The sequence below is a fragment of the Maniola jurtina genome, chromosome 4 (assembly GCF_905333055.1).
Source record: "Maniola jurtina chromosome 4, ilManJurt1.1, whole genome shotgun sequence".
Classification (NCBI taxonomy): Eukaryota; Metazoa; Arthropoda; class Insecta; order Lepidoptera; family Nymphalidae; genus Maniola; species Maniola jurtina.
This window is the reverse complement of record NC_060032.1, coordinates 6,480,620-6,499,781: the sequence shown is the minus strand read 5'-3', so window position 1 is coordinate 6,499,781 and position 19,162 is coordinate 6,480,620. Positions and strand designations below refer to the sequence as shown.

Sequence of the window (19,162 nt, the reverse complement as noted above, 5' to 3'; positions counted from 1 at the left end):
AAAGAAATGGGGGGCCGACAAAGTTGTCAGTTTTAGGTCACTTTTGCGACGGGGTCTATCTCAAAAACTAAACTAGGTAGTTAGGAATACGAAATTTTGTTTTCTTTATGTACCTACTATAATACCGTACCTATGTATTAAAACAATAAATAGGTACTGAAAACCACGATTCATAAAGTTTGCAAGCTGTGACTAAAACAAACGAACATTTTTTCGGGTTTTCTTGCATGGTTGTTGTTCTCTAGCTCGGAAATGAAATATTTTATACCTATACCCAAAATATTATGTTGTTCTTTATGATTATATACGGAACCCTAAAAGAGCAAGGACCGACTCGCACTTGGCGGGGTTTTTTGTATGGATTTAGTTAAAGATCCCACAATATTTTTAAAACTCGAATCTGCGCGGGCAAAAGGGTAGTAAAACTACGACATAAATAGGGTCTAATAAAATATAATAAAACAAAGAAAGCATTTTCGTGTAAAGCATACAGGTATAAAAACTTGCGTTTAATTTAAGTAAGTACCTATAAAACCTTTAAAACTAAGAAGATAACAATCTAATTTATTTTATCTGTGACATTGTCAGTTCCTTCAAATCATCTTCAAATGAAAAAGAAAATTTGTACTTCCGGATTTTCTCACGCACTATTAATTATAAAAAGGAGTTCAAATTCTTTTACCGAATGCTAAGGCTCTGTATAAATAACAATAATTTATTTTCGTCTCAATTATACAATTAGAATGTGATTTTGTTTAGTTTCAGAATATAAGTGTCTAATATGATATTATTGATTTCATTTCCCGGGCGAAGTTTCATAGCGCATGCTTGAAAATCGCTAGGAAAATTCGTCACTGCGGCTTCGAAGGTGAGTCTCTTATAATTTTCTCATTATTTACTGTTTTCGGCATTAATATATACTGGTAAGCATAATTGTAACAAATAAACTTTTTATTTACTATAATTTTTTGCGAGTGTTTGCATATTTTCTTTTCAAAACATCAAGATTTTTAAAATTACGCAATTTAGTTTTTTGTTTCGTAAATTAAAATTGAGTGCAATAATTGATTTATGATTTGAGTTAGGAATAATTATTGAGAATTAAGTACATAAAAGTTTTTAAAATTAAAATGATATTTGTAGTACTTAACAGCTACGAAACTTACACGATTATACCGAGTAGGTGCGGTACTTCATTACGTTTCAGTCATTAATTGTTTCTGGTTTATTTTCCCGTTGTTGTATACCTGTCTCATAATATTTTCACTTAAATTCTTCTGCGATAGACTTGTCCCCTAATGTAAATTTCCCTAATATTATTGAACTTGAACTGATGATGAGTGTAGTAGATATATTGGGTAACGATGTTCCCCTAGATCTATGTTGCCTGTCTCTACTGGGTCGATTTATTTAATTTATAATTGTTTTCAAAACACAAATCGTTCAAAAATCGTTTCAAATTGTTTGTTGTATGTATTACAACTAAAATAAATTTTGGATGCCTATTATATTATGTGCATAAATACAAAATGGAGGCGGCAGTTTGCCGGTGAGACCATGTGCTAACCAGCGATGTCTCCAGCATGCCACGTTTGCGATGCGACATACAATTTCTAATTTTGCAAGTCGGGGCATGTCATTTGCAAATACATCTATTTGAACGCATATAGATTAAGCCGGCTAAATTTAGATAGTATGCACTCGCATCTCGTGATAATAATCGATGTGATCACTTTGTACCAAGGTGGCACCTACTAGGTGCAGTTTTTGTCTATCCATTCAAAAAGCTTTAAGAGGCTTGCGATACGAAGATTGTAGATAATCGTTTCATTCATTAATTAATAATAATATTATAGTAAAGTTCGCGTTTTAGTGGGTTAATACGGCTTTTAGGCTGAATTTTTTTCAGCTCCAAAGATGGTAACATAATAGCTAGGTATGTGAGTGTTACAAAATCGATTGTAGGAGATGTATACGTATGTTATGAGAGGTTGTTCCGCGAAGTGTTCTATATTTGGATGAAAGGCTGGCTGTATCGATGTCCCAGCGTCCTGCGCAGGCCCGAAGCAACTCGTCCCGGAGATTTGCTGCCAGTCCAATCGAAGCCTCCCACTTAGTGCATTTCAGACTGGGGCAGTGCATTTCATTGTTAGATTACATAGGTACTTATTACTTATAGGTATCATAGTAGAAGGTATTTACTCTGAGTATTAGTTGTGCAATATTCGACTATTTCCAACCTCATTGTCTTATGTTACTTTGTTATTGGAACGATTATATTAGTAAGACTGTAAGGGTTGCTTCGTTATATATCTGTTATGAAGTAAATTGGGCAGTCAATTGATTTTCTGTAAGCGGCCATTACATGTACCTTTCGTCAAAAACGGTTAAACATACGGGCTGTGAAAAGCTAGCAGACACACAGACAGATACACTTTCGCACTTGTACTTAATGTTAGTATGGATTGTTTGTCTTTATAAAGCTTATACTAAGTTCGTAACCTTTAATCACACTAATAATATAAAGGCGAATGTTTGTGTTTGTGTGCGCGTGTTTGTTACTATTTCACGCAAAAACTGCTGGACGGTTTTGACTGGAATTTGAAATGGAGATAGATTATACCCTGGATTAACACAAAGGTTTCTTTATACCTCGCAAAATCAAAGAGTTCCCAAGGGATTTTTAAAAACCTATATCCATGCGGATGAAGTCGCGGGCATCACCTAGTATGAAAATAAAAGTTGTTTTGTTTGAAAATGCACTGCTGCATAGAAAGTTGTTTTGGCGGTTCGTCCTTAGCATAAATTGATCAATCTCATATAGACGTCTGCGTCAAGGTTTAGCGACAGAGCGAGTGTTCGATGAGAATAGACATTAAGGTCTCATTAATTTTTAACATCCTGTTCCGGGTGGCTATTACTTAATTGAAATCATTTATTCGTTCCTAGTTGTATATACTTGGTCATATATTTTTTGTAGTAGGTAATATACGTAGGTAGGTAGGTACCTTTTACTATAACTATAGGTAGTAGAAATACGCTGCACCGCACCATATTTCTAATACCACATATTTTGTGACACCTTGTCATTTTACAAGAAATTATATGGTACCTACCCCTAAAACCTTCTTAAATATTTCAGGCAATTTACTTTATTCAAAATAGTTCAGTAAAATTTTGTTTTAGCAATTGTTGTTTGGTATGCCACCTCTTCAAATAAACCGCTCAGGCTGACAGCAGCTATCTTGTAGGCAAATATGTTGTACTTTTTTTAAATTGTACCTTCTGAAAATATACTTAAAAACCGGCTCGCGCATTGAGGGTTCCGTACTCGGGTATTTTTCCAACATTTTGCACGATAAAACTATTTATTATACATAAAAATAAATAAAAATCTATTTTAGAATGTACAGGTAAAGCCCTTTCATATGATACCCCACTTCGTATAGTTATCTTACTTTGAAAATTGAAACACATTTTTTTTTAAATGATATAACCACAAATTCACAGTTTTCAGATTTATTCCTGTACTTCTGCTATAAGACCTCTTGCCAAATTTCATGATTCTAGGTCAACGGAAAGTACCCTATAGGTTTTCTTGACAGACACGACGGACGGACGGACGGACAGACAGACATACAACAAAGTGATCCTATAAGGGTCCCGTTTTTACTTTTGAGGTACGGAACCCTAAAAACAAACTGTCTTGCCACAAAAACCTAATTTGCGTTTAAACTTCAAAAGACCCTAAACCCGATTATCCTTAAAACTCAAGAATTTACCATCAGTTTAAACCACGGCTAAAGCAGCTGTAGTAAGACCGAAAGTCTTAAATTAATTTTTGCTTTTGAAAGGTACGGAACTTCGGCGCCCGGTACGGAATTACTAAAAATATCAGAAGTAGATAAAAAAGTATTTCTATAAACAACTTCTTGCCCTCCTAAACTTGTTACTTGCACAACCTGCGCACAAAACGTCTTGCAAAAGGTCAGCACGCAAGCGGCTAAGTTGTGTAACTAATATTGACATTAGAAACGGGAATGGGTAACCTGCTGATTTATTTGCCGCATTGGGTCACTGAAAAACTTTTTTCGTTTTTTTTACTCCGTTCTAAAATAAAAATCAAAAGGATTTTTCTTAGCTTCTTGTTTACACACAATATTGTTTAAACCTTAAATATATCTGTCTTATCTAGGTAATACATAAGATATGAGTAGACCAGAAATAGTTAATATTATGTTATTCTTTAGAATACGCTTAGACGTGGTTGCCATAAATTGCTATACCAATAGTAAAAGCATCTAGATAGTACTAAAAATAAAGGAAGCACAATATACTTTTGCCGACATCAGCCGCTGCGGTGGTCATCTACATCGCATTGCATGGTCAAATCTCGTTAAGTTTTGACCTCATTGACCCCTAAAAGCCCTGAATACTAAAAATCACTACTACTACGGTACTGTCTTGCGCCTCTTGAATCGAGCGGCTCCTTGCAAATCGTTTGATATCGCCTACCTAGGTCCTAGTGGGGTGGTTTGTCAAACGCTGTGGGGGCGTGCAATAGAAAAGTACTAATCTAAAAATATGATTTTGGTTTTGATAGATACCGTAATTAGTCGTTAACTCGCTATCTCCATCAAGATGGGTAAGGAAAAGACGCACATCAACATCGTAGTGATCGGGCACGTGGACTCTGGCAAGTCCACCACTACGGGCCACCTCATCTACAAGTGCGGTGGTATCGACAAGCGTACCATTGAGAAGTTCGAGAAGGAGGCACAGGAAATGGGCAAGGGCTCGTTCAAGTATGCCTGGGTAAGTGTATGCCTGGCACATTTCACTCAATTATTATTAGGCAGGTCAATAAAATAGTAGCGTCAACTTATGATTCACTAGTTGATCCACCAGGCTTCGCGTGAGAGAAGTTTGATATACATATCTGTTATAATTTGTAAGCTATGTAAGGTAATATCTATTATAATTTGTAAGCTTGTAACTTCCTAATTGTGAAAGAATTATTCAAATCGGTTCAGCAGTTTCAAAGTTTATCGATTACAAGTAATACCTACACCGATTTCTGAAGCGATTTGATGTTTTTTTGTTTCTTTATTTGTTAAATTGAAACATTCACCCTATAATTTTTAATAAAACAGGTGTTAGACAAGTTAAAAGCAGAGCGCGAGCGAGGTATCACCATCGACATCGCTCTGTGGAAATTCGAGACTGCCAAGTACTATGTGACTATCATTGATGCCCCCGGGCATAGGGATTTCATCAAGAACATGATTACCGGAACTTCTCAGGTAGATAACACGATCCATCCATATAATATTATTATTAGTATTAGGAGGGAGACCTGGCTCTAACAAAAAGCAGCATTCGCAAACGGTAATGCCCGAAATATTTTTGAAAGACCTATCAAGGATACCTCACACCATGTGGTAGACAAGAAAAAAGAGTTAGAATGAAAATTGTTGATTGAAATTGAAAAATGTTGTTGAGTTGTTAATTTCGTGGATGGAAAGGAATTTATATTCCTGTTTGTCCCCAAATTCAAGTTCGGGGACGCGGGTACAGATAGAATGACTAACGTACTGTTATCCTTTTCAAAGTGTAACCAAAAATAGTGCGAGACAGTCATTGTTTTGTTTGTATTAGGCGGATTGCGCTGTATTGATCGTGGCCGCTGGTACCGGCGAGTTCGAAGCCGGCATCAGCAAGAACGGGCAGACGCGCGAGCACGCCCTGCTGGCCTTCACGCTGGGCGTCAAGCAGCTGATCGTGGGCGTCAACAAGATGGACTCCACCGAGCCGCCCTACCACGAGGCGCGCTATGAAGAAATTAAGAAAGAGGTCTCTTCTTACATCAAGAAGATTGGTAAGTAGGCTGAGGCTCTAGAGTACTGTGTAAGCTCCCAGGTTTTAGGTGGTGTAAGCTTTCAGGTTAAAGTTTCGAATCGAGCATATCTGTCGTTTTGTTGCGGTGTCACTGACGCGAAGGATTCTCGCAATGGAGTAATACTGTCTTCGTTTTGAGCGCTCCTAAACCCCGCGCTTCACCCAGTGAGTTAGGATTCTAGATGCAACACCCCCGCATGTCGAATAACTTATTTGTGGTCACATTCAATGTTGGTCCAAAAGAATAAAATATAAATGTCTATTTTTAAATATTTAATGCCAAATGAAACTTGTTTTGGAACACATAAAAATGAGGTATCGTGTAGGTTACAACCCGGCGACGGTGGCGTTCGTGCCCATCTCCGGCTGGCACGGCGACAACATGCTGGAGCCGTCCGACAAGATGCCGTGGTTCAAGGGGTGGACCATCGACCGCAAGGACGGCAAGGTGGAGGGCAAGTGCCTAATCGAGGTAACTCGACAATCCTGTGTTCCCCCTAATTCATAACAAAAACTGAATCGCTCCCAGCAGAACCGCCAATCTAGGCACTGATTCTAACGAAAATTTTCTTTACCTCCACTTGTTCGTAAACTGCTACTTTACGAAACAAAGGTTTTATTATAGAGGACTGTTATCGGGTCTTTGCTGGCTGCATTCCCAAGAGGACTGTAATGGAATAAGTAGGATTAGGTTCTAATTTGTTTTAGTTGCAGATATAATTTTTGAGAAAGGTAAATGACAAAATACCTCTCCCATGAGTCCCTGCGATTCCTAGCAATACGCCCGTGGATTTTTACTGCTTAAACATGAAATATCTATTGTGGCTCGATTTACTTTGCTTGCCTGGCCTACAGGAAATACCTACATTTGCGTTCAAAGCTAAATTCAACATGAATAGCAAGCAGGCTTGCAATATTTACAATTCGATTTTTGCCAACAACTTTGGCCGGTTTTTAAATTAGAATTCATCACTTGCTTCTTATATCGAGTTTCCATGAAGATTTTTTTAAAGGTTCCGTATCTTCAGAGAAAAAAGGAACCCTTATAAGATCACTTCGTTGTTTATCTGTCAAGACCCCGTTATTCTATAGAATCATATGGCAGTTAGCAATATCTAAAAGCTCAAACAAGCAAAGGGAAAAATCCGAAAAGAGTGAATGTTTAGTTAAAATAGGGTTTAATGCTATATCTTGTACGATGGTACGGAATTCTTGTGTGCGAGTTCAACTCGCTCTTGGCCGGTTTATTTATTGTGAGTTTTAATCGAATCCACCTTTATGTGTCATAAATGTTATGATATTAAGTCTATCAAGTGTCATCCACTTGACTGGAAATCAAGATAGCACGTAAATTACCTGCATCTACTTACAGATACCCTAGTATGACGTAAGGAGCTAATATTAATAATATCAGATTATATGAAACTTAGATTATTTCAACATGTAAAACTACACGCTAGATCTTTTTCTTACATGAAGTAAGAATCCAGAATCCTGAATCAGATTTTACTGACCAAATCATATGGAAACCACATAAAAATAGTGCCCTCTTTTGTTATTTATTGTTTCTTACTTACCTGCTCCTCTGGGAGAAAGGAAACTCGATTCATGCTCATAATATTAATTTAGTTTGTTTTGTACATACGCAAGTCAGCTTGTACAGCTTCACTTTTAAGCCTAACAACTTTTGTACTTACCAGTTACAGACGCATATTTTTTATTGTAATCCGCATTGTAGTGAGAATTGCCTTGTCTGGTTAAATACATTGCGTATTATATAGGCCATTGCATAGATACCTAGGTACTATTTACACAGTACTGGGTTCTTCTGACAAGAAATTCTTTGTACTTAGTAGCACTAAATTGGGAAGTTTGCGGTGATACACTCCCATAAATTCTGGTGGGAGGCTTCGGCCGTGGCTAGTTACCACCCTACCAGCAAAACTGTGCGGCCAAGCTATTAAGCGTTCCGGTGCGATACCATGTAGAAACCAAAGGGGTATGGGGTTAATAAAAACTGCCATACCCCTTCCAGGTTAGCACGCTCTCCTATCTTAGGCTACATCATCACTTACCACCAAGTGAGATTGCAGTCAAGATCTAGCTTGTATGAGAATAAATAAAAAATAACTCAGGCCTGATCTTTCTCCGGCCGTGTCTCAACTCCCTTCGAAAGAGTTTCCACTGGATTTCAACATGGGGTAACTCACGGGACAGACCAAAAAATTTCTGAAAAGTTGGCACAGCATTGGAGGTTCCAATTTGGTGCTAACTACAAGTGTTTATAAGCTATTAGTTGTTCTTTATAGAATTATGAAATAAGTTGTAAGTACATATATAGAATATCAGAATATAGGGACAGTAATCACTTAAAATCAGGTGGCCTGGCTGGGTCACTATTTATATTTTAAAAAACATTACAAACACAGTATCGGTTGTTGCAACGCAGGCTCTGGACGCCATCCAGCCTCCTTCCCGGCCCACGGAGAAGCCGCTGCGCCTACCGCTGCAGGACGTGTACAAAATCGGCGGCATCGGCACCGTGCCCGTCGGCAGAGTCGAGACCGGCATCCTCAAGCCCGGTAAAGCTTATACTTACTCGTACTATAGCTGAGCCATTACAAACGACCGAACTGAGTCACAAATCATTTTTAGCGAACCTCTCGCTCGCACTTAGATGCCATATGGCTGATGCTCTGGTGTTGTGTGTAATAGTAAAAAAAGGATTTGTTGATAGTCGATAACAGGTTATACCTAAAGAGCGATGAGAGGTTTTGCTACCCCAGCTACCTGCATCCGTACGGCATCCCTTTATCGATAACGATTTCTGCAGCATTCTCACAACTCTATGATCGGAATGATTTAGGTATGACCCAGTTTGAGCGTTTGTAATGGCTCTATAACTATAACGCGCTAATTCGCGCTATCAAAGTTGAACTAAAAGGATAGACATGGAACAATAAGCTTACCTAAGCTAAAATTCACAAAAATCAATCGCACACGCACGTTGCACTTGCACCATACATAATATGTCTGTTATATTATAGCAAATCAAGCTGATTATTCCTTGTATGTTATGGACTTGCCTGCTTCTGTTCAACATTTTAAACGAATAGAACTTAGAACGTAAAAATCACTTTTCAAAACCAAGAGTTTGAATTACTTACAAGATAAAAATGTAGAAACCCTATTCGAGGTTTTACGTAACCTCACTCAAGACCCTACCATCGTGATAATTGGAAAGAGGTCACGTCCCTCAGCAGTGAGAGAGAGCGAGAAGGTTTATGAAGCGGTGTGTACTGCACAGGCATGGTGGTGGTGTTCGCGCCGGCCGCCATCACCACGGAGGTGAAGTCCGTGGAGATGCACCACGAGGCGCTGCAGGAGGCCATGCCCGGCGACAACGTCGGCTTCAACGTCAAGGTAACAGCACAGCTGCTCTCTTCAAAACTTGATCAATTGCGTATGTGTGTGTGTGTGTGTGCGCGCGCTTGTTACTCTTTCATGCAAAAACTACTGGACGGATTTGGCTAAAAGAATTAGCGATAGTTGGTACCTTGGATTAACACGTAGGCTAATTTTTATCCCATAAAAATCCATGGTTGCCGAAGGATTTTTTGAACAATATATCCACGCGGGTGAAGTCGCGGGCATCATTTAAATATATAAAAGGAAAAGCTGCCTGACTGACTGACTGATCTATCAACGCACAGCTCAAATTACTGGACTTATCGGGCTGTATTTATCTGTATAATCTGTATCGTTTTGTTTTAAGTTTGATTTATGTTTGAGCAATTAAATTAAATGTAATAAAATTATAGCATCGCGTCGCTCTAGATGTAACACTTCGTAACTCCAATATCTTATTGATCAATTTTGTTTTGATGCAGTATGTTCATATCGTGTTTTTCCAGATCACTAATAGATAGTCCAATTTTTTCATGCCTCATTATAGGTAGAGGTACCTACAAGATATCACCAGAGAGGTGGTTTACGATATGGACATTTTTGCATCAAACATAGGCAACATAATTGCAGTTAAGAGGTTTTGCACATACACTGACTACGATGAAATGACCTAAGTAAGTAAGAAAGAAGAAAGTGACCTAAGTAAGAATCCTTGTTTTGTACCAGAACGTTTCGGTGAAAGAGTTGCGTCGCGGATACGTCGCTGGCGACTCCAAGAACTGCCCGCCTAAGGGCGCTTCCGACTTCACCGCGCAGGTAAAGTATCAAAACTAAACCAATTCCAGATTGGCAGACTCCACACACCTTTGAGAGCATTACGGAGAACCCTAGGCATACAGGCTTCCTCACGATGTTTTCCATCACCGTCAAAGCAAGTGTAATAGCTTAAAATGCACATAACTGAAAAGTTATAGATACTCGTAGGTACCTTCATAAGTGCCCGGGTCCCGGAATCGTATCCTGGATCCCACGAATAGAAGACCGGACGCCATAATCACTCGCTAGGCTTACTTACGCCTAAACTTACCGACCTAATATAAACTATTGCAATTTTTCACAACGGAACCAGAGAGAGAAGTCAAAGTGCGCTCTACAAATTTCACGCTATATTTTTTCTATGGTGGCTCATAGCTGTTTAAGTATAATATTTCGAAGGGAAATTAATTTACTACAACGCGGTAAACCAAAGATTTCTCAAAAGCCAGTTTAATTAATGAATATTGATTAGATTGATTTGAGGCTTTTATGAAATAGATATAAGAGCCTACGAGTAGGTAAACCTATCTACGATCGAGTTCCGATCTGGTTTTGTAATATTTTATCAATAGAGTGTATCTACTAACTTATGGTTACTTTTTTCACATTACATTTTTTATTATTCTCGACAATGTAATAAAGTTTGTGCTGTAGCATTTAATATTAGGCACTTAAATATAAAATATTTGCACGCCGCGCCGTTGCATGGAAAATGGGGGAATTCTTCTAAATGATTTGTAACATCTTTGTTAACCTGCTTTTAAAGCAAAAAAATGTTTAATTAATTGATTAGGATATCTTGCGCAAGTTAGACCTAATTAATTTTGCCTATATTTAGTACTAAGAAGGCATGTTATATTATGTCATTATATTTTATAAATAAATAATAACTCCACAGCTTTTACAAATTGACACTAGGAAGCCATAATAATACTTAATTTATCATCAAGGCTGGCAGGTTTTTTGACCAGTTTTATTAATGCATTTTAATGGCAAATATTCACATTAAGTAGACTAATAAATTACGAGAATTTACATCAGTTAAGGCGAACAAAATATGTGGTTTTTAGGTGTCTGGATAATGATATCTGAAAGTTCCTAGCACACGAGTATACAGTATCTACTCGAGTGGTTCCTAGAGTGGAGATCCTGTTTATGTAAGCGTAGTGTAGGGCGCCCTCAAACACGATGCCCCTCGACACATAGCAGCTGAGGAAAGCTGAGGACCCGGTGTGGTGGTGGACGTCAACAGGCCGATGATGGCCGTGTGGCAGGATGATAAATGATTCATTTATTATTTGTATTAATTTAATTATATTTTAAGCACTCTACTTTGTGTTTTCGATGTATTCTAACGAGATAATTATGTGTAGGTGATCGTATTGAACCACCCGGGGCAAATCAGCAACGGCTATACACCGGTGCTGGACTGCCACACGGCGCACATCGCCTGCAAGTTCGCCGAGATCAAGGAGAAGTGCGACCGCCGTACCGGTACCGTACCCTACCTTACTACCCACACTGTCTACAGCGCCCGGGGCAGATCAGCAACAGCTACGCGCCGGTGCTGGACTGCCACACGGCGCACATCGCCTGCAAGTTCGCCGAGATCAAGGAGAAGTGCGACCGCCGTACCGGTACCGTACCCTACCTTACTACCCACACTGTCTACAGCGCCCGGGGCAGATCAGCAACAGCTACGCGCCGGTGCTGGACTGCCACACGGCGCACATCGCCTGCAAGTTCGCCGAGATCAAGGAGAAGTGCGACCGCCGTACCGGTACCGTACCCTACCTTACTACCCACACTGTCTACAGCGCCCGGGGCAGATCAGCAACAGCTACGCGCCGGTGCTGGACTGCCACACGGCGCACATCGCCTGCAAGTTCGCCGAGATCAAGGAGAAGTGCGACCGCCGTACCGGTACCGTACCCTACCTTACTACCCACACTGTCTACAGCGCCCGGGGCAGATCAGCAACAGCTACGCGCCGGTGCTGGACTGCCACACGGCGCACATCGCCTGCAAGTTCGCCGAGATCAAGGAGAAGTGCGACCGCCGTACCGGTACCGTACCCTACCTTACTACCCACACTGTCTACAGCGCCCGGGGCAGATCAGCAACAGCTACGCGCCGGTGCTGGACTGCCACACGGCGCACATCGCCTGCAAGTTCGCCGAGATCAAGGAGAAGTGCGACCGCCGTACCGGTACCGTACCCTACCTTACTACCCACACTGTCTACAGCGCCCGGGGCAGATCAGCAACAGCTACGCGCCGGTGCTGGACTGCCACACGGCGCACATCGCCTGCAAGTTCGCCGAGATCAAGGAGAAGTGCGACCGCCGTACCGGTACCGTACCCTACCTTACTACCCACACTGTCTACAGCGCCCGGGGCAGATCAGCAACAGCTACGCGCCGGTGCTGGACTGCCACACGGCGCACATCGCCTGCAAGTTCGCCGAGATCAAGGAGAAGTGCGACCGCCGTACCGGTACCGTACCCTACCTTACTACCCACACTGTCTACAGCGCCCGGGGCAGATCAGCAACAGGCAACAGCTACGCGCCGGTGCTGGACTGCCACACGGCGCACATCGCCTGCATGTACGCTGAAATTTTTTTATTGCGTGAATGCTTGCGCTTGAGGACAATCATGCTTAAAGAAAGCAATGATGCTGTCTAGGTTGGAGTGGGCTTGCCTAGAAGATGCCTATTCATTCTTTCTTTGAAGGTATTTAGGTTACACGCGGAGGAAACACCTCCACAAGGAGACCTCGAAAGGGCATTCTACACCTTAGCAGTTTGTCTCAGCAACGTTGAGCAAAAACGTTTCGTGCAAGTAGACTGGATGCCGACCACATATTTCTCGCTGTTCTGTGGTCTGTGAAGGAGGAACAAGGTTGTAAAGTTCCTGCGCACAAGGAGTATGCGACCGCCGTAGCCGTACACCCTACCGTAACCTTCAGTGTGTAAGACCTAGCCTATGCATCTTTTAAAAGTTTCCCCTTTATACATAGTTATTATTTACTATTTACCTTTAAAATGTTGTTAATAAAGTAGATATTAAATATTGTGCTGGGCCACCCGTAGATATCATCGAGTGGCATTGTAAAGCATTCGGGTACTGCTAGTAGAATGAACGTTTGTGATGTGGCTGTGCAGGCAAGACGACGGAGGTGGAGCCGAAGTCGATCAAGTCGGGCGACGCGGCCATCGTGATGCTGGTGCCCACCAAGGCGCTGTGCGTGGAATCGTTCCAGGAGTTCCCGCCGCTCGGCCGCTTCGCCGTGCGCGACATGCGGCAGACCGTCGCCGTCGGCGTCATCAAGGTGAGGGCACACAACATGCCGACAAGTGTAGTCCATCATTTCCTAGAAGAGTCACATCTAGTATCCTCAAAGCAAACCGTCTCCACGACTTTTAGATCAGCTATTAAGTAACTCAAATAAAATGATTGTTTCAGAGCGTAACCTTCAAGGAAGTTACTACAGGCAAAATCACCAAGGCCGCCGAGAAGGCGCAGAAGAAAAAATAACTATGGGGCACCTCATCAAACTCTTCGCAGCCGGTAGCCACCTCCCGCGGCGCTGCGAGCCCCCCTCCCCCGCACGCCCCCGCTCCCCCCGCCCCCCCTGCAGCCCAGTGTCACCCCCGCACACCCCCCCGGGGGCGCAGCGCCGAGGCGCGCGCCCGCCATCGGAGCTTCTTGACTGGTGACGTCACTCCTCCCCGCAAGTCGTGCATTTATCGGAACAAGATACTCAAGTTTATTCGTTTTAGTTACGTATATGTGTTAAGTTTATGTCTTTGTGCTTATTTTAGGCGTAAGTCGTTCTCCAAGTATGTGTTTCCGGTGTCTAGTTTACGTTTCATACGTAACATTATATTTTTCCATCGCAAGGAGTTCAGGAGGAAAGGCGACGAAATTGAAATTGAATATTTAAGCTTTTATGATCGCCTCGTGATTGTGTTTGAGATTGTAGCCGTCTACTGTCTCATGATCAAATTTCTGAAAGTTTCCTTGTTACTTTTGTTTATAGTATCTATCTTATTTATGTTCTAAGAATAAATAAATATTGTACTCGGTCTTAAACCTATCACTTGTACGAGTATGTATGATACGTGACGTAATTTGTAACTTTTAATACTTACCTCGTTTTATCGTAATATTATTGTGAACTGGATTAAGGTTACATAAATTTTCACGATTTAGTAGATGAAATAAGTTATTTTCGTAAGATTGAAGAAAGAGTGATAGTAGGGAAAGAACATCAAAGTGTAGAACTTGGGGGTAGTTGGTTCGAAATCGACTGCCGGTAGTTGAATTTAGCCGTACGTTTATAAAGCGTTTAGAACGTTTTTTGATAGAAATTTGATGATTTTGTAAAGTGTAAATGTGATTTTTGTTCCTAGTTTAACTGTACTTACTCTGATATATTGACAACAATGATTCGCCTGGAGATGGTAAAATACAAAGGTTTAAAGATTCAATTTGAATTTCCATGACTGTTAAAATTCACATAGGTACAGAAAAACTCAAAATCTCAAGCTTATCGTACCTATCTTTGTAACTTTTTTCAATAATTTTGTATAGACCTTGATCCTGATAAACCAATAAAGAAGCTACTGGTAAAACTAACTTTTTCATTTCTACGATTTCGTACCAAATATTACAAGAACCTTATGATGCGATTTAGTACAGTTGCCATTACTCTTGGTCTAAGATCCTGCTACACAATCCTGACTCTTGAACGAATTTTCTTAGACAACTTTACATTTCCTTGTTTTCTATGCTTTCCCTGTGCTCGATTGGTATACAATTCGTTCGGTTATCAAATGAGTGTACCTACGCTTAAGTTGCTCGTAATTTAAAGCGCAGCAGCTCATGCAAGAGACTTTTGACTCCTGAGAGTCGAAGTCGTTGCGCTTTAAGAAAAGAAGTTTTAGATTTCGAGCACACACGTACCTACCCAGGTAGTTACACTCATCTGATAATCCGTAACCGAACGAATACTTCACCATGACTACACCATTCGAGAGCAGGACCATAAACTTTTACATTTTCTTTTTGCTCTCGATTGGTACCAAACTCAATCAGCGGAGTTCGGTTATCAGGTTGATGTAAAATATATAATACGTCCATGTTGCAAACTTAAAGCGTTACAGCTGTCACTCGTGAACTGTTACTTCGGCACTCCTAAATCTTAGGCCATAAGATTCCTGCTTTTGGCTTGGTGCATTTATTATTGATAGTAGTTCGTTGGATTATTTGTTATCATTAGATGGGTGAAGAAATCGAAAAAAACGGTTAGTCTAACTTAAATTTAAGTTACCCACTACCCAGCCTTGAATTTATTCAAGTCTGTTAAAAAGAAGTAGACACGTTACAAACGTAAGTAGGTACCTAGTAGTAGCTTGTAACGTATCTTCTATTTTCACATACATATTATTAAGTAAGTATAATTATAATATTTAAAATAGAATAACTTGAGAGTCAAGCACAGAATGTCACTCAAAGTTCGCACTTAGCAGTAGGTAAGCCGATACACCCAGTCCAGTCACTTGCTGGCCTTGAATCTTGACTTTTACTATTTATATGTTGATATTGCTTAAATTTTGAACTTAAAATAACCTATACAAAAGAGGAGCTACGACGTTTAACCTTTAAATTAAATGCCAGACCTTTTATCATTTTGTACCAATGTGTGTGTATGTGTTATTTTCTCAGCGGAAAGCCAAGATCTTTTCGAAATTTTAAGCTTAGATTTTGAGATTCGAACGATTTCTGACTGGGTTAAAAGCAATTTATAACTTCTAAATCGGCTGTTGACTGTCGGCCAGACAACAGACAGTCACATGATACTTATAACCAATATCCGGGTCAATATATAGTTAAGTAAGGGTAGTTTTCATGCCAAAAAACAATAAGGATAGGGAATGATATTTAATTTTGAATAACTCCGTCAGATCCAAACCGATTTTGACCATGATTTTTTCTTTACAAAGGTTTGTCCTGTTAAGTCTGTATGTTTGATGCAAAAGTGAAAATCTGATGAATGATTTTGGAACTGGAGGACAGAATCCTTCCACGGTTAACAGCAAATTGATGGCGAGTTCCAATTTGGTATCTTTTCTCAGTGCAATTCATTACAGGTTTTATTACCACGAGGTACCTAGGTAAAGGTTTAATAAGTATATGGATTGTTATCAGCTAAGACTTAGGAATATTACCCGGACGAAGACGTGACGGGTCAATTATGTATTGTGATAGTGGCCAGAGACTATTACCTAACGGTTTCACTTGTCACGAAATCTTATAATCAAGGATCGACTATTTTTTTATACGAAGGTCAGTGGCTTGTTTCGCAACATTTTCTCTGCTGGTTCGAAACAAAGGCTCGGTGCAACAGTCCCCTTCACTGTTTGCATGCGACAGGAAGCTGTCCCAAGGTGAGCATGCGGCTTGCACGCAATCGCTTTTTGAGGACGGCAAATCAAAAGCCTATCAGAAACTAATTCCTCATGGACATCTAAGGCCCAGTGCAAATTGGCGTGTGGTCTTCTAGAAATAAGTACCTACCTATATTTTGAGCCAATACATTTTTATTTATTTAGGAATCTTTATTGCACATACAGAAAAACAATACAAAATACCTATAGAAGAAACTATACAAAAGGGCGCAAGGGCGTCCTTATTGCTAAATCAATGTCATAAGCTCATATAGTAATAGCACGGTAATATTATCTATACAGTATTCTAACTCGGCCGTATCTTTGAAATAGATACCTACAGTTGCGCGGTACGTAAACATGCGGTAGGGCTGCCCGCCTCCAGCAGTTTAATTACACTTGCCTACTTTGTGTTTCCATCTAGTTTTGTGATTGTAAATATACTTTTTTTATATAAACAAATAAAATACTTTGTGAATTGCATAGGAAATGTTTAATAAAAATGCGTGTTGTTTTTTGATTGGTAGATTTAATTAAAAAACCATGTTTATAATTGAATAACAAATCGGTCTTATACATTTGAGACCGAAAAATATTTGCGCCTCGACTGAGACGTAGGAAATTAAACGAACGTTACGAATTATTTAAAGTTTAAAAAATCCGCATTCTAGTATAAAGCTTTTAATTAAAAATTGTTTTGGGAAATATGGACAAGATGGAGAAAAATGAATATCTTTTAATTGGTTATAGATACCTACAGCTACTTTACAATTTATATATTTGGTTTTAAATGAAGTTCGGAATATTTTCTCCATTTTTTCTATATATTCCACAAAATCATCGCTGGGTACAATCAAAAAATTTGCGAATTAATCTTATTGTAGTCCCGGTACCTTAAATACCGACATTCTGAGCTGAAATTGTGGCTTCTTTGATCGGGTTTCACATACAACGAAAAAATCGCGCGGTTATTGTTAGAAAAACAAAAGACCGCCCGTTCGTCACTGCGGCACAGTCGCGACTGTCTGCATGTCGAGCGCCTGCCGACATCGAGGTGCGTAGGTATAGTTCGCGTTTCGTCCGTTTGTATGAAGTTGGAATACTGATACATAATATTACCGTGGTAATAGCTTATAGACTACAGGCCCACGTTTAAAAATGGGTGGGTCATATGAACCACCAGGTGACGTATACAGGACGATATAAGAGCATAAAATAATAAGTTTCAGCACTATGCCGTCACTTGTAAGCTGTCCAACAGAGTGCTGGTGAGAATTGAAAAGTGCAGGTAGAGTGAGTACATTTTGGTCATATATTTTTGTACGGCATTTTTACCATCGATAGATCCATGAAAAATAATAAGAAAGCGCGCAGTGCCGTAAAAAAATGGTGCGCCACAAAGTCAGTAAATGTTTTGATTTTCTGACAATTTCCGGGGTAAATTTGGTCATTTAATTCTGTACGGCACTAGTTTCATACTGTTTCAATACAGCCTCTAATCCATTATTCCGCAACGCCGTACAAAAATCATGCGACAAGGGGAAAAAATTGAGGGTAGCAACCCCCTCTCTTTCCGTGGTCCGGGGGGTGATTTGAGAAAGTACGGCTTTGGTTCCAAAACATTATCTAGCACTCAAAAGTACTATTAAAAATAATGCCGTAAAAAAATTAGTGTTCATTTGAATGTGTATCAATAATTATCTTAATTTCATGGTATACTTAATTTTTAAAGCTGTAAAATCATTTGACTCTGTACGGCAACTTTTTTTTTAACATGATAGTGTAAAATACTATTGTTATATAGTATTGCCGTTCAAAAGAAACTGTTCTAAAAAAAATTATAGATAAATACAAAAACTGAAATTTTTCAAATTGTTGCAAAAGTTTAAATATTCATAGATTAATAAAATATAGCAATTTTCTACGCTTTTCCCTTGTTTTAAATAGTATTAAGATAAATAAATTAGGAAAAAATTATGCCGTACATTTTAATGCAGACCATATCTTTTAGGCTGATGAAAATGACGCTACCATTTTAAGGGTAGTACTTTATGGCCATCTGATACTGTACGGCATTAACATATTTTTGAAGAGAACAATTGATAATATGATAAAATCACTATGCCGTCTAACTGAAGTGAACGCGTGTGTATATAATATCCACATCCCCTACAAACCTTTGGACCAACGAAAATGTACGGCATGTAAAAAAATATTATCTATGCATAAAACACTTTCAAAATAAATTAATTTTATGTTGTTTCAAATCACCCCCCGGACCACGGAAAGAGAGGGGGTTGCTACCCTCAATTTTTTCCCCTTGTCGCATGATTTTTGTACGGCGTTGCGGAATAATGGATTAGAGGCTGTATTGAAACAGTATGAAACTAGTGCCGTACAGAATTAAATGACCAAATTTACCCCGGAAATTGTCAGAAAATCAAAACATTTACTGACTTTGTGGCGCACCATTTTTTTACGGCACTGCGCGCTTTCTTATTATTTTTCATGGATCTATCGATGGTAAAAATGCCGTACAAAAATATATGACCAAAATGTACTCACTCTACCTGCACTTTTCAATTCT

General features: G+C 39.7%; 1 protein-coding gene across 5 annotated transcripts; it reads left to right on the top strand.

Annotated features, from left to right (window-relative positions):
* Nucleotides 1-764: 764 nt before the first annotated feature.
* LOC123864306 (elongation factor 1-alpha 2) lies at nucleotides 765-13,794 on the top strand. Of its 5 annotated transcripts, none has more exons than XM_045904654.1 (11): nucleotides 765-868; nucleotides 4,604-4,815; nucleotides 5,154-5,303; nucleotides 5,659-5,878; nucleotides 6,225-6,370; nucleotides 8,348-8,480; nucleotides 9,206-9,321; nucleotides 10,033-10,122; nucleotides 11,496-11,616; nucleotides 13,288-13,454; nucleotides 13,589-13,794. In XM_045904654.1, the coding sequence occupies exons 2-11, from the start codon at nucleotides 4,642-4,644 to the stop codon at nucleotides 13,658-13,660; spliced, it is 1,389 nt and encodes a 462-aa protein (XP_045760610.1). In that variant the 5' UTR covers nucleotides 765-868; nucleotides 4,604-4,641; the 3' UTR covers nucleotides 13,661-13,794. The 5 variants fall into 5 exon arrangements, with proteins under 5 accessions (XP_045760610.1, XP_045760611.1, XP_045760614.1 ...); XM_045904655.1 differs by having other exon boundaries at nucleotides 801-923; XM_045904658.1 differs by lacking the exon at nucleotides 765-868 and adding an exon at nucleotides 1,722-1,744.
* The last annotated feature ends 5,368 nt before the right edge of the window (nucleotides 13,795-19,162 follow it).